The following is a 16,859-nucleotide window of genomic DNA, read 5'->3' as shown; positions in this document are numbered from 1 at the left end:
TAGCAAAAGAGTAATTTTCTTCCAGATATTTAAATCTGGAATTGGTTAAAGGGTAGGGTAGGGTAATTAGAGAAGAGATAGTTGGGAAATAAGAAAAGGAAACCGTTCGGGGCGCCTGGGTGGCGCAGTCGGTTAAGCGTCCGACTTCAGCCAGGTCACGATCTCGCGGTCCGTGAGTTCGAGCCCCGCATCAGGCTCTGGGCTGATGGCTCAGAGCCTGGAGCCTGTTTCCGATTCTGTGTCTCCCTCTCTCTGCCCCTCCCCCGTTCATGCTCTGTCTCTCTCTGTCCCAAAAATAAATAAAAAACGTTGAAAAAAATTTAAAAAAAAAAAAAAGAAAAGGAAACCTTTCTTAAGAGAAAAACACCAGAAGATCATGCTGCCATTTTCATAGTTTTTTGTTTCAAGCAACCTAGAGAATTTTTCTATTGATATTGCCCCAACAATATATAGTATATTATTATTATATTTCATAATTGTATATATGTATTAAATGTTATATAAAATTATATATTATTTCTAGAAAATTTACTAGAAAATTTATGACTAATGTTTCAAGTGTCAGTAGATTGTGTAATATAGCATATCTTAAGCAGTTATTCATGTTTCCTGGAGAAAGACCAGTGGGAAAACTAGACATTTCATCCCAAATATATCACACAACTTAAAACAATATTTAAAATACCTTCCATTGTGGTTCAGTAGTGTCATTCTTGTTATCATGTTCAATGTGGAAAGGGGCTTATTTTGACTTGGACCAGCATATTTCCTCTTTAAGAAGCCCTACTTTGAGACACACAAGCTGAAATCACCGGCAAGAAGAAAAAAAGAAAAGCATTTCTTACTTGGTGGCTCTCTTCTAGTTTTTGAAAATGGCACTAACATTTGAGAAGAGATTTTTCAGAAATTGGACAGGGACAACATGTTAATTTTCAGAGATGAGTTGAATTATGATAAATCAATTTCAACTATTTTCTATTATTATTATGACTACTTCAAGATTCAGATTCCAAGGAAGAGCACCTCCAATTGTCCTAGCTTGGGCATGATTCCATACCTTAGTTGGGGCAGAGCAGGACTTTGTATTGACAACCACTTAGACTATTTTATGGGGCAATGGTTGTTTCCCAAAGCGTATTTAGGTTGCCATTACTAGAGGATGGGAGAATGGATACCAAGAAGCAGAAACAATCAGTGGCCACGCAGAAGATCTTGATTACTCCCAAATCTCTTCCTAGTAGGCTTAGATTGAGGGGAGAAGGTTTGGAACCAATAATTTTTTCTGCAAGTTAATTGTCACTGTGTATAAAGGCAACCCCTATTGCTGCATTGAAGTGACACCTTTTACATTGATGAGAGATTATTGAAAGTAAAAGATTAGACATTTTCATGATGTTTACTTTGGAGCCTGCCAAGCATTAAATGATAAGAAAAGCATTATTGTGTATCCTTGTTATTCAGATATGTTTGAGAATATGGTGGGCAAAATATCTGCTCTGGTGGTGATAAGAGAAGGATTCTGTGTTGGTATTTTCTGTATGATCTATAGTTGTCATATATATTGTATATGGCCTAAAACCACTAAATTGGCTGTTCTAAATCTTGTCTTACTTCCCTCAAGTAGCTCGCTGAGTCCTTTTGGCTCTTGATTTCCATTAGCTAATATAGTAGTTGCTTTCTCTGTAGGATAAAGGGTCAACACCCTTGAAACTCTTAAGCTTTAATATGAAAGTTAGAGAATGGAATAGAGGCTCTTGTATTTCCATAAGAATGCCAGGATACGTATAAAATTAGAACACTTTCTTCAACTAATCTTAAATATAAGATTTGAGATGGATTTGCAGAATTTCACAATTTTTAGAAAGTTTCTTTGAAAGCCAATTTTGCAGAAATTTGTGAAGCTCATATTGTATATCATAGATGAATAGAATTATTCCTTCTAAGATAACACATTAAGAAAAGTTAAAAGACATATCAAATGTGGAAGTTGAGCTTTCTTTGTGACAATATTTTGGGCTTAAGTATATGTCATAAAGTGACTTTTCACTATTAGCATTTAGCTTGTGCACACAGCATTTTAAGAAAGGATGATTACACTGACATAGTAATTTTAGAATGCAAAAGCCTTTAAACTGCATTATCTAACTGAGTTCTTGATCTTGAATATAAATTAGAAGTCTGACTGTACATGTGCTAAGAGAAGAATTACGTATGCATTGTATAACAAAAAATTTTGTTAATTTTGTGTTCATTTCAGTACCATATCTATTGCTAGGGTGCACTTAGGAAATTCCCTCTCTTTATTGCTTTCTCTTTTTAGTTTCATATTTTTCTCTAATTGCAGCATGGCAGACTTGTTTAAATAACAATTTACTAAAGCTACAGGAGAAAATTTTTATAAAATCTCAGAATAATTAGAACATTCATTTTTCCTCAGTCCCACCCAGAGTTTCCAATTCTCTGAAATTATCCACTTTTACTTCGCGGAACTTAAGCTAGAAATATTTCTACCTTTTTTATTACTTCATAAATTTGTACATATTTATGTATGTATCCATATTTACATAGATATACATTGCTTGCTTCCAAAAACTATTCTAGGATAATTTTCTATAGTTTTTTTGCTGATAGCTCAGATTTGTTTTCTGTTCCTTTTCATTTAGTTTTAATCCTAACCCTTTGCAAAGACATACATTCTGGACAATTGTTATAGGAGGGACCTTCACATGGACCAGCATCTATGGTGTCAACCAATCCCAAGTGCAGAGATATATTTCCTGTAAAAGCAGATTCCAGGCAAAAATGTAAGTCAAACTATGGTATAGAAATCATTAATAACCATCAGTTGTCTTTATTGAAATTCTTTCATTAGTCACACTTTGCTCAGGTTTAAGTCTTATGTATCATGAAATTCCAAGAGATAAATGATACTTAGTTATAAAAGGATCAAGTAAAACAAAGTGGCTCTGTATATTTTAAACCAGATAATTTGAAATATTTATATGAATTATTTACTAAAACAAATACTATCAAATAATGCATTTATTGTGTATCTATTTGTATAAGGAATTATGGAGGATAAAAAATTATAAATATATGGCTCTTATCATGAAGGAGCCTTAATATCTAGTTAGGAAGATATATGCAAATATGCAAAAAAGTGAAATAACACTAGAAAAGTATAACAGTTCCATGGAAGGATAAAATGCTAGAAGAAATGGTCAAGGACATTATATTGACGGACGTGTTGGTGTGTTTTATTTTCAGACATAGTCATGGATTTATACCTCTGCTCTAACACTTGCTATTTGAGTAATCATGGGAAAGTTACTTAGTCTCCCTGAGTCTCAGTTTCTGAACTTACAAAATGAGCATAAGAAATATTATATATTTCATGAGAGGTATTGTAAAATGCTGTGTTCAGCACACACATGGTAGGGGGGCCAGTAAATGTGAATTCCATTTTCTATCTCAGATCATAGGATGTGAGAGCAGAGGATGGGTGAGAGATTCCTCTCAAGCAGGCAGATCCTGAATAATGACCGTATGTGGGCGGGTAGAGAATAGTGGGAGAGCATTCCAGATAGACATTGATTTGAACATAGCCCAGATGTCAGAAGGATAACATGATCAGGGAACTCTCAAGCCCATCATGGCTTGAAAAAAGAGTACAAATGGTGGCTGGTTCTTTCTCAGGAAGCCTCAGATCAGTGTGGTGACCACCATTCCCCATGCTGGTAAATAAGGCTAACTGGACCCACGTGCATTTAGGAACTTAAAAATTCCAAATAGCTTAAGAGTAACAGCATGATTAAAGTAGGATGAGGAATGGTAATTCTATTTCCATTCAAAGGAAAACATGAAAATATTGTGATGTCACATGTCAGAACTCAATATATTGAGGGTAAATTGGTTTAAACATGATCTGTCTTTGGAACATTCTGTAATAAAAGATCTACAAGAAAATCAGCACAGTAACTGGATATAGAATACCCCAAAAGTGAGCTTAGAGGTTCTGGTATTTTTAGGAACTTTGAAGGAATGTAATTTATACTTCCAGTAATCCACTGGACTTTAAATCTATGCTAGAGCTGATGCCTCTCCCAAATTAATTGTGCACATACTCTTCTGTTTCTTTGGGAACATGAAACTCAAAAAGCCCAATTTTATAACTAAAAGACCAGAATTGGAGCTCTAGAGCTTTCTTAATAAAAAACAATTTCCTTTGGAACGGCCCAGTGGGTCTCCTTAACAAGGCAGAATCCCTGAGCTCAGAGGAATCATTTTCTCCTACTTCTTTTTTTCTTTTTTTTATTAATTTGTTTTATTTTTTACTTTTTAAATGTACATCCAAATTAGTTAGCATATAGTGCAACAATGATTTCAGGAGTAGATTCCTTAGTGCCCCTTACCCATTTAGCCCATTCCCCCCTCTCAGAACCCCTCCTGTAACCCTCAGTTTGTTCTCCATATTTATGAGTCTCTTCTGTTTTGTCCCCCTCCGTTTTTATATTATTTTTGTTTCCCCTCCCTTATGTTCATCTGTTTTGTCTCTTAAAGTCCTCATATGAGTGAAGTCATATGATTTTTGTCTTTCTCTGACTGACTAATTTCACTTAGCATAATACCCTCCAGTTCCATCCATGTAGTTGCAAATGCATTTTCTCTTACTTTTTAACACTGGCTCCTTGGTAAGAATGAATCCTAGCCAGAAAGTTATGACCTACTGACATTGATTGACCAGGGGCAGTATTAAATGTTGTTGATAAGAAATCTATTTGAATGGCACTAAAGTCAAATAAGACTATATAGTAAAGTATTAAACCCATGTATGAGCAAGGGTGTTAGAGCAGGAAAGCATCTGTGTAGATTTTCTGATGATTTGGAGATGAGATACACTTATTACACTATTTTTAGACAATAACAAAACATAGAATAAATTTAGTCAATCAAGGGAAAAGGTTAGCAATCTGTGGCTTGGCACCTGTTGAAGGTGGCTTCTCCTGAAACAGACTCTGAGATGGAGGCTGGCATGCTACAGTCTGTTAGGAAATCACCACCTGTAGAAGAAAATGGAAAGGAAGCAGGGTTGACTGGAGGGAGAATTTGGATTGTTATGCATTCTCAGCCAAGGCCTTAGGGGAAGCTCTAAATTTGGGCTGACTCATCAGATTTGTCCCAAATTAGGATGAGGGGACTTGTCCTTTAAACCTCTGAATCCACTAGTCATTGGACACAGGTGCCCCAGGGAAGGAGGCATGATATTGGGTGTTGTACTTCTCTTCAGCCTAGGGCAGCTTGTATCAGTATCCAGTACAGCACCCCTGGGAGAACAATATAGTCACCTTCTGAGAGAGAGAAATGTTAACTATTCAACTGATTATTAAGACATAGAACTCAATGACATTAATATTCATAATGTCAATAATTACCATTTAACAAATGTTATTACATGCCAAGCTCTATGATATGTACTATTTCATTTAGTCTTATAACTCTGTGAGGTAGGCGTTGTTATCTGTAGGTATAAATGAAGAAACTGAAGTTCACAGAGGCTAAATTACTTGCCTAGGGTCACATATGATAGATCGAAATAGCGTTTATGTTCAGGTTTGACTCCAGTGATGTTATATAAGCCTTTATACTCTCCCAGAGCACACATCATGTATTATAATGGTGAACATTGTTTGGGAAGGTACCTGTTCAAGGAATGCAGATTTGCCTTTCACATTTATTAGATGATATTACAAACCACATTTAAACAAGTTTGATGAGTTGCAATGTAGATGCTAACAATGTTTAGCAGTTTAGAGTTGCATTACTTTTAAAAGGAAAGTGAGTAATGGTTACTGGTCTGTTGACTATTAAAAATCTTTATTTCATGATAAGAAGTTCTGAAGTAATATAATTACATATGATTATAAAGCTGATAATGCCCATGGAACTCTGACCAGGAGAATATAGTTATTTAATAGAGAAACCCCCATCTATTCCATGTATTTCCAAATATATTGTTGATTGAGAGCTTAAAGAGAAGGTTAGGCTAGAATAAAATAGATAGCAGTTTTGATAACCAAAAGATAATGTACATTTATTGAGTAATCATGAAGGTCTTTTCTGTTTATGTTACCAGTTTCCTAATCTTTAGGATGGAAATTACAATTGTCATTTGCTGACTTCTTTAGGTCTCTCTACATCAATCTTCTGGGACTCTGGGCAATCCTCACCTGCTCAGTGCTTTGTGGGCTCGCCCTATATTCCAGGTACCATGACTGTGATCCTTGGACAGCCAAGAAAGTGTCTGCACCAGACCAGGTTCAGTACCATGTCTTTCTTACATGTGCATTAAGGATACCCAGAAAGCTTATTAGCTGGGAGGAAAGAGTGTTCCTGTTTTTGTAGAGAAATAGCAAATGAATACAATGTAATTGTCTTTAATTTCTATAAAGCATTTGACAAAAACTTATTTTAGCAAATATAGTAAGAATGAAGAATGCTGTATCCAAGATTAAAATAGTGAAATACCTGGAAAAATTTCAAGCCAAGGGATCAATAGAAATAGCTCAAGGCTGGGAGTAGAAATGTAAACACAGTTCAAGAAAAAAAAATCCATGCGCAAACCATGGTAGTGTAGAATATTTTACGGTTATTCTCATATCACTTATTTATCAATGGCTTACCTTCCAGTTTTTAAATGATAGATAAACAGATCTAATGAGTGAACATTTACTAAGTACCAACTATGCGATGAGATTCTATGCTCAGAGCTTTGCATGCTTTATCTCTTTTAATTCTCACAACCCTATAATTCTAATTTTAGAGATGAGGAAATGAGTGGCTCTCAGAGAGGTTATATAACTTGCTCAAGGTTGCATAGCTAATAAATAAGAATAGCTGCAAGCACTTATCATACTGTTATAAGTGCTTTATATAGACTTCAACTCTGAATCCTTACAGCCACACTCTGAGGTAGGTGCTATGATTATCTCTCTTTCAAAGATGAGGAAACTGAGAAACAGACAAATCATGTAACCAGCTAGTAAACCTGGAACCAAAATTCAAACTCAGGCAGCCTGCGACCAGAGTCCTAACTTTGAACCTCTGTGCCATATACAGCCTTTCAGAAAGTGTAGCTAGAATTCAAATCCAGGGCTGCTAGACTCTAAAGCTTGAGTTCTTGTTCTCAGAGTTCTTGCCAAAATTCTTTTTTCTTTTAAATGTTTATTTTTGAGAGACAGAGTGTGCATGAGCAGGGGAAGGGCAGAGAGAGAGGGGGACAGAAGATCCAGATCAGGCTTTGCGCTGACAGCAGAGAGCCTGATGTGGGGCTCGAACTCACGAACCATGAGATCATGACCTGAGCCAAAGTTGTCAGGAGCTTAACCAACTGAGCCACCTAGACACCCCCACCCCCGCAAATTATTTTCTAAGACTTGTTTGTAAATCAAGTGCCCAGGGGACTCATGAGAAAGAAGATAGACCTGCATTCTATGTTGGTGTAAATGCATCACATACTCCTAGAAAAATGCAACTTTGTGGGATTAGAAAATGAGAGCCTCAGTGAGCTGTGCATCTCAACCCTATCTTCACGTGTGTCCTCCTGTTAATAAATAGATCTTTCCTATTTGCTCAGAGAATCTAAGCAGCATGTTTCCTCTGAAGATGGAGGCACTCTTCCCTTATGTTCTCTCTAGTGAAGAATATTTTGTTCTTTTTGTCAATGTTTATTGTTTGTAGTTTATATAATGAGGACAGTAGGGATGTTAAAAATGTTTCTCATTTATCTTATCCTCCCCCTGGACAATCACAACAGAAAATGTCTACAATCTCCTAACCTTGAGACTCGTCATAGAATGACAATGGGGGTGGAGTGGGGTCTCGCATGCATGCACCTGTCATTTTGAGAGCCTGTGCTGATTTTTTTTTTTTTTTTTTAAGAAAGGTTTCCTCCGAATTGGATGATTCCAGTGTTGTGTTGGTTGTTAAGGAGTTAATCCAATTAACAGTTCCCTGGGGATACAATGCACATAGGCACAGTCAGTAGAAAGTCAGGTCAAAATCTTAACCTGAGGAGAGCAAAGATATATTTCTGTGACACTCTGCTGGACCTCACCATGAGGAAGCAAGATTAGTGTTTAGATATAGTTTTACTACTTTTCTATCTGTCGGTCTTGCTAGTTCTACCTATACCTGAGGGGGTCATTCAGAATATGAAATATCACCCCAAAAACTTTTAAGAAAGTTGATGATAGGGTAGAGGATTTTAGATCTTGTTATAGCAGTAACAATGGAAACTTGACTTTTGCTTTATGTGGAATACTGCTTAAAGTGACACTTTTAAGATATCTTGGGAAAATTTGGTCTTGATTTCATAGAGAGATAACTGCTATTCTCTCTTTCTGAGAATAAAAATTTAGTAAGCTTTGGATAAAGTGGAGAAATTCTTAAAACAACTCAACACAGACCCTTGTAACAGTGGGTTAATAGTAACAAACTATTGTTAAATGAAATCAAAGAGGCTGATAAGATAGAACATGCCATCCACTCTATACTATCAGAGAAGGAATCAAGAATGTTTCAATGCAAATGAAGGGAATTTTTCCTAGAAAATTATCCTCTTAGTGCCCTTTTGATTTAAAAATTAGTGTTGCCAAAAGACTGGCATGTAACATAGTACTGAAGTAATACACTTTCCCATCCTTATTTAATATTTTTTTTTAAGTAACTTATCAAAAAGTAAGTTGATATCAGGAACTTTTCAAAAAGAAGCAAGTTTCAGAAACTTCCTGAGGGTACTCTCCACTTGTCACTATTTCTCATACTATATGCAGCTGTAATTACACTTTCAGTTCTGGGTAGTGATTGAAGTTCACGGGGCGCCTGGGTGGCGCAGTCGGTTAAGCGTCCGACTTCAGCCAGGTCATGATCTCGCGGTCCGTGAGTTCGAGCCCCGCGTCAGGCTCTGGGCTGATGGCTCAGAGCCTGGAGCCTGTTTCCGATTCTGTGTCTCCCTCTCTCTCTGCCCCTCCCCCGTTCATGCTCTGTCTCTCTCTGTCCCCAAAAAAATGAATGAACATTGAAAAAAAAAAAAAATGAAGTTCACAAAGGTATCTTTGAGTCATCAAGTCAAGTTAAATTAATTTAACTATGCTGTTTGCTTAAGCATAGAGGTATGTAAAATATTTCCTTTAAATTGTTTTATTATTCTAAAGAATGAGAACAGCTACTTTTTAAAAAAATTTTTTTAAATGTTTTTATTTATTTTTGAGACAGAGAGAGAGCATGAGCAGGGGAGGAGCAGAGAGAGAGGGAGACATAGAATCCAAAGCAGGCCCCAGGCTCTGAGCTGTCAGCACAGAGCCTGACACAGGGCTCAAACTCACGGACTGAGATCATGACCTGAGCTGAAGTTGGACGCTTAGCCAACTGAGCCACCCAGGTGCCCTGAGAACAGCTGCTTTTTAATCAAGCATTTACCATATTCCATGTACTATACTAAGAGCTCTACATTTAACTTTTATAGCAAGTATATGGGATTCGTATTATTACCCCTCATTTACAGATGAGGATACTGAGTCTTAGAGAAATTAAGTAACAAAAACCACTTCTGTCTGAATCTAGAATCTGTATCCTTAACTACTGTGCTATTCTTTTAAGTGTTAGCAGTTAAATAATATAATTTTTCATATTTAGAAATTTCAATTATGTGGAATCAGTTCCGTTAGTTCTTGAAGAACACAAGATAAATGATACATTAATAATTTTATTTGGTAGCAAATAGCACTCAGGAGTAAATTTTGGAATTTTTCAGCTCATGCCTTATTTGGTACTGGACATTCTACAAGATTATCCGGGTCTTCCTGGACTTTTTGTGGCCTGTGCTTACAGTGGAACATTAAGGTATGAACTATGACTCTAACAGTACACGGTTTCCCTATTGGGATCTTTCTTTTGTTATTGGATATTTTGGGGGATAAAGCTGAATTCTGAAAATGAGCACAAATAGGGCCAAGTGAGTAATCTACTCTGTGTATCCTGTTGTTCTCAGTTTCAGTCTTACCTCTGTGGACTAGCAGTCTATTATCCTCAGTCTCCACTTTTAACTTGGTCCCTGCTGTCTAATACATCATCACCTACCCTGGAGGGTCACTCTAATAATGATCAGTTGGTGGTAGTTTTCACTGATTATCAAAAATGGGTACCTATGGTCTCAGTTTAAAATATACGGATAGATAAAGCATGGTCAAATGGAAAATTAGAATTAAAATCTCCTGTTACATGCTGAATAATATGCACTGTCCAAAGACTCTTGTTCTGTGTTTGAACTTACTTATTGCACTTTCTTCTAGTGTTTGTGCCAGGGATTTTTTTTTTTTTTTTTGACAGAGAGAGTGAGAGAGCATGAGCAGAGGAGAGGAACAGAGGGAGAGAGAGAGAATCCTAAGTAGGCTCCACGCACAGAGCCCAGCACACAGGCCTTGATCCCATGACCCCAGGATCATAACCTGAGCCGAAATCAAGAGTTGGACGCTCAACCAACTAAGCTACCCAGGTGCCCCTGTGCCAGGAAATTCTTGATTAACATGTACAGTGTATGTTAGTGAGGATCCAGGAAATTAATATTATTGATATTTATGGCATATGTTAGTGAGGATTTATGATAGTCCTTTCTCTGCACAAAGAAAAATAAGTTTAAAAGTCACTATATAATAGTATTGTGTAGTCTGTAGATTGTTTCCATAGACACTGAGAATTTATTGCAAAATGGAAGCAACATACAATTGTCCTTTCTCACTATTAAGCCTATGGATGTTGACTGAATCATTCTTGGATGGTATCAGTTTCCAGAAAGAAGATGTTGTGATCATGAAAAATATAGTAGAAATCTGGTTACATTTCAGCAATGACAGTTTGTTTCACCCTTTCTTATTCCTACTTAAAGTATTGTTAAAGTTAAAATATTATAAATCAAAAGTTTGATTTTCTCTTACAGCACAGTGTCCTCCAGTATTAATGCCTTAGCGGCAGTAACTGTGGAAGATCTAGTTAAACCTCACTTCAGATCACTCTCAGAAAGGTCTCTCTCTTGGACTTCCCAAGGACTGAGTAAGTTTCCATGTTCACAATTCTATTTTAGCCCTGGGAGATGATTTTTAGAGATACCAGAAATTCCTTTTCCTGGAAGACACAGAGTAAGAACCTCTGAGTGTAAGTGTATCTATGCATATGCATGCCTGTCACTAAACACAGCCATCCCGTATTTGCAATCAAGATCTGGGAGACCCTTCAAGTGATTAATTGTCAGGGAGCCACAAAGAACAATTTCCTTATTTGGCTGTCCTTCTTTTTGAACTTCTTCTTAGCTACAGAAAAAAATCCAACCCTTTTCCTTTCCAAACTTTAGCCCACGGTTTTAAGAAATACCCTTAGTTTGGAGGCAAGAGCCCACATTTTATTACCTAAGAGCTCACTGTCAGTTTAAAGTACATAGTCTGTGTGTATGAATTGAAGATAAACAGAGTGTTATGATTTTTGAACCATCCTGATTGTCTATTCTGTCTGTACATGTAGACTGCTCTAGAGATAGTCAATAAAATTGTACAGGGAAGGCTCATCTTCTATTTATAGATGTAGGACCTTATGAGGGGTTAAATATCAGTTGAATGGAAAGGTTTAAAGACCCCAGTTCCCAGATGTCCCAAATGTAACAATCTGACTCAAAGAAATCTGGCTAGTGTACTTCATTTTTTGTTTTTGACGTTTTGGTTATATGTGTTCTGGAATGGATGACTAACAAACTTGTTTTTTCAAAAGAATCTTTAACTTCAACCCAATAACACTAATAGACTGCCAAAGAAATAGTAAATAATATTCTATTTTAACCATAATTCTATATGTAATTGTCTTGACTATCATCTGGAATAAGTACTTAGTTTATATTTTTCAGTGTCCCTTACATTTTTTTTTTAATTTTTTAATGTTTATTTATTTTTGAGAGAGACAGAGACAGAATGCAAATGGGTTAGGGGCAGAGACAGAGGGAGACACAGAATCCGAAACAGGCTCCAGGCTCCAAGTTGTTAGCACAGAACCCGATGTGGGTCTCGAACTCACGAGCTGTGAGATCATGACCTGAGCCAAAGTTGGACGCTCAACCGACTGAGCCACCCAGGAGCCTGAGTGTGCCTTACATTTAAATAACATTGCATAATTTTATTAGGTGCCCAATTTTAATCCTGCAGCATAATTTCAGAATGATACAATGCTTCCCAAAGAGTATTTAGATTGGTTTGTTATAGGATTATCAAAACTGTCTGGTTTTCAATAGAAGCTTTTGAAGGCAGACAGACCTAATCTTGCTCACCAATTTATTAGCCTTAAGCAAACCCAATAACCTAATACAGCTTGAATTTCTTTATATGGAAAATGAAACAAAATGTGTTCACCTTGCAGGTACAATGAGGTTTAGAGATAATACATATAAAACAAGAGGCACTAGCTTGTGCTCAAGGAAGGATGTTGATAATGATTAATAACAAATCAACTCTGCTAGTGTAGATGAGGTTTTTGTTTACTTTGAAGGGTTATATAAAGTCATTATCTTGATATATGTACAGTAAAGGTATCATAGAGAAGAACATGGCAAATGATTTGAATGTGTTTCCAGTAACTTTGATACCAAAACCCATAATGGTGACCATCCATGAGCAATCAGATAGAGAAGAATCAAGCTAAATATGTTAGAAATACCATTTACATTAGGATTAAGAGGTATAAAAATGATTGTATCTCAAGCTCTTTGCAAAAACTTAATGTAAGGTTTCCATTCAGGTGCAAAAAGGTCATTTACCCAATATAATTAACAAAGGTGTGAATGCTAGTGTAAGTCAGATAGATATAAGGAATGCACTAATTTTATGATGAGCAAAGCTATCATTCATTTTTTTTGTTTTGAATTTTATGCGTGGGAAATTATATTGACTGATTTCAGGTGATTTGTGCTGAATGGAAGTCTTCAAAAATAAAAATCTGGGGGTGTGTGTGTAAATTTTAATTTAATTTCAAAAGTAAAACATGTACTTGGAGAAAATCTGGAAAATATTGAAAGCCAAAAGAGAAAAAAAAAATCCCATAATCTATAATCTGGCCAGCAGTGGTGGCTTGAGAATTTCTATAAAGTTGTGGGGAAACAATTTGGTAGAAGGGGTAATATCATACTTGTCTTTGATGCTATCTTTCTTGTCTAGTTTAACAAGAAAGGGTTGGGTATGTTGATTGAGATAACAAGAGGGCTAAAGGTCCTAAACCACCCCTTGGTGTGGATGAACACTTCCTGGGAGAAATGGACACTTCAAATCAGAACACTCTAATTTCTGATGCTTATTAATCCTCTCCCCCATCATGCTGTACACAGCAGAGCTGGATTGTGTCCTGTTTCTGCCAAACTGAAAACAGAGACCTAAGCCTTCCTTTATAAACAAATGTTTATAGAGGATTAGATTAATAACACAATAGTTCTTAGCTTCAAAGTCCCCATAGTTAATGCTAGGGATTTTTCACTTATATAATCTAATGTAATTAATCCTGAGACACAATATCAGAGTTTTCTTTCCTCTTTGCACTCTGCTGATCTTGTAAGAAAACACCCACCCCTTCCTTTTTTCTTTTGTCTGGCTTTGATGTATGTGGCCATTTTTCACCACAATCATCACAATCATATTAATTACTTTGAATCAAAGGTGTGGTAGCTTATTCTATTGAGAATTCGAATCCTGTGGGTCTGAATTTTATACTGGCTTTTATATCATCCATCTAGGTGTGATGTTTGGAGCTCTGTGTATTGGAATGGCTGCACTGGCATCACTAATGGGAGCTTTGCTGCAGGTAAGAGCTGATTCTGGAAGCTTTGAATCCTAATCACTGAATTCTTGTTTTTTAAACGTTGATGTGACCATCCTTCCAGACTTCTCTATTCATCTATGTGTACACATATCAAGGAACAGAGATGACTAAATTCTTTAAATTTTTTAAAATTAAACTTTCTATTTTCATATAATTTTAGATTTACATGCAATTTTAAGAAATAATACAGAAATATCTCATATACCCTTTACCTAGTTTTTCTCAATGGCGTGAGATTTAGAATGATGTTCTTTTTTCCCCCTTTCCCCATGGATGTCCAGTTGTAAAGGCTATCTTTCTTCCATTGACTTACACCTATATTAAAAATCGGTTAGGGGGCGCCTGGGTGGCTCAGTTGGTTGAGCATCCAACTTTGGCTCAGGTCATGTTCTCACTGCTTGTGAATTCGAGCCCCGCCCTGCATCGGGCACTGTGCTGACAGCTTAAAGCCTGGAGCCTGCTTCAGATTCTGTGCCTCCCTCTCTCCCTTTACCCCTCCTCTGCTTGCGCTGTGTCTCTGTCTCTCTCTCAAAAATAAATAAAACATTAATTTTTTTTTTTTTTAAAAAACAGGCATATTTGTGTGGGTCTATTTCTGGTTTCTTTATTTTGTTCTATTGATCTGTGTGTCTATCCCTCTGTCAATACTACACAGTCTTGATTTGTATGGCTTTATAAGTCTAGAATCAGGTAAACTAATTTCCACTTTATTCTTATTTTTAAAAATTGTTTTAGCTATTCTAGTTCCTTTGCCTTTCCATATAAAGTTTATAATAATCTTCTCTATATATAAAAATATGTTATTTAGATTGTGATAGGATTGCATTAAATCTGTATATCATTTTGGGGAGAATTGACATGTTTATTATGCTGAATCTTTGAATCCATGAATGTAGTATATTTCTTCATTTAATTAGATCCCTGGTTTTTCTCATCACCATTGTGTAATTTTCAGTATACAAGTTGTGTATGTATTTAGTGATATTTACACCTCGGTATTTCATTTTAAGAATTTTAAAAAAGTTTTTATTTTAATTTCAGTTAGTTAACATACAGTGGTATATTAGTTTCAGGTATACAGTATAGTGATTCAACAATTCCATACATTACCTGGTGCTCATCATGACAAGTGGATACCATAATCCCCATTACCTACTTAATCTATCCTCCTACCCACCTTCCCTCTGGTAACCATCAGTTTGTTCCCTATAGTTAAGAGTCTGTTTCTTGGTTCATTTCTCTCTCTCTCTCTCTCTCTCTCTCTCTCTCTCTCTCTCTCTCCCTCTTCCCCTTTGCTTGTTTGTTTTGTTTTAAATTCCACATATGGGTGAAGTCATATGGTATTTATCTTCCTCTGACTGACTTCTTTCACATAGCATTATACTCTCTAGCTCCATCCACATCATTGCAACTGGCAAGATTTCATTCTTTTTATGGTTGGCTAATATTCCACTACACATACATGCAAATGCACACGCAACACATATTTATCCTTTCAATGGACACTTGGGCTACTTCCATATCTTGGCTATTATAAACAATGGTGCTATAAACATAGGGGTACAGGTATCTCTTTGAATTAGTGTTCTTGTGTTCTTTGGGTAAATACCCAGTAGTACAATTACTGGATCATAGGGTAGTTCTATTTTTAACTTTTTGAGGAACCTCCATACTGTTTGCCAGTATGCATGCCCAACAACAGTAGAATGCACCAATTTCCATTCCCACCAATTGTTCATGACGGTTCCTTTTTCTCCACATCCTCATCAATACTTACTGTTTCTTGTGTTGTTTTTAGCCATTCTGATAGGTGTGAGGTGATATTTTATTGTAGTTTTGGTTTGTATTTCCCTGATGATAAGTGATGATGAGCATCTTTTCATGTGTCTGTTGGCCAATGTCTTTGGAGAAGTGTCTGTCCATGTCTTCCGCCCATTTTTTATTGGGTTATTTGTTTTTTGGGTGTTGACTTTTAGAAGTTCTTTAAATATCTTGTATACTAATCCTTTATCAGATATGTCATTTGCAAATATCTTTTCCCATTCAGTAAGTTGCCTTTTAGATTTGTGCATTGATTTCTTCACTCTGCAGAAGCTTTTTATTTTGAGGTAGTCTCAATAGTTTATTTTTGCTTTTGTTTCCCTTGCCTCAGGGGACCTATGTAGAAACAAATTACTACAGCCATTGTCATCAAAATTAACTACCTGTGCGCTCTTCTAAGATTTTTATTGTTTAAGGTCTCACATTTAAGTCTTTAACCCAATTTGAATTTATTTTTCTATATTGTGTAAGAAAGTGGTCCAGTTTCATTCTTTTGCATGTAGCTGTCCAGTTTTCCCAACACCATTTGTTGAAGAAAGAGACTGTCTTTTTCCCACTGGATATTCTTTCCCACTTTGTTGAAGATTAATTGAGCATATAATTGTGGGTTTATTTCTGTGGTTTCTATTGTGTTTCATTTATCTTTTGTTTACTTTTGTGCCACTACCATATATACTGTTTTGATTACTACAGCTTTGTAATATAACTTGAAGTCTGGAGTTGTGATTCCTCCAGCTTTGCTTTGCTTTTCTAAGATTGCTTTGACTATTTGGGGGTCTTTTGTGGTTCCATATAAATTTTAGAACTGTTTGTTGTAGTTCTGTGAAAAATGCTATTGGTATTTTGATAGGGATTGCATTAAATGTGTAGATTGCTAGGGTAGTCTAGACGTTTTAACAATATTTGTTCTTCTAATCAATGAGCATGGAATGTCTTTCTGTTTCTTTGTGTCATCTTCAATTTCTTTTATCACTTTTTTTATAGTTTTCAGAGAACAGGTCTTTTACTTCTTTGGTTAGGTTTATTCCTAGTATCTTATTATTTTTGGTGCAATTGTAAGCGGGACTGTTTTCTTAATTTCTCTCTCTGCTGCTTCATTATTGCTGTATAGAAATGCAACAGATTTCTGTACATTG

General features: G+C 36.1%; 1 protein-coding gene across 1 annotated transcript in view; it reads left to right on the top strand.

Annotated features, from left to right (window-relative positions):
* The window catches only part of SLC5A8 (solute carrier family 5 member 8), a 61,286-nt gene that overhangs the window by 13,306 nt on the left and 31,121 nt on the right, over window positions 1-16,859 (top strand). Inside the window, exons 6-10 of the mRNA XM_030321857.1 lie at window positions 2,664-2,804; window positions 6,186-6,315; window positions 9,812-9,900; window positions 10,994-11,106; window positions 13,817-13,884. Coding sequence (XP_030177717.1) covers window positions 2,664-2,804; window positions 6,186-6,315; window positions 9,812-9,900; window positions 10,994-11,106; window positions 13,817-13,884 — 541 coding nt within the window. The remainder of the gene's footprint in view (window positions 1-2,663; window positions 2,805-6,185; window positions 6,316-9,811; window positions 9,901-10,993; window positions 11,107-13,816; window positions 13,885-16,859) is intronic.

The sequence above is a fragment of the Lynx canadensis genome, chromosome B4 (genome assembly GCF_007474595.2).
Source record: "Lynx canadensis isolate LIC74 chromosome B4, mLynCan4.pri.v2, whole genome shotgun sequence".
NCBI lineage: Eukaryota > Metazoa > Chordata > Mammalia > Carnivora > Felidae > Lynx > Lynx canadensis.
The sequence above is the reverse complement of the archived record's forward strand: the minus strand, read 5'-3'. Positions and strand labels throughout refer to the sequence as shown.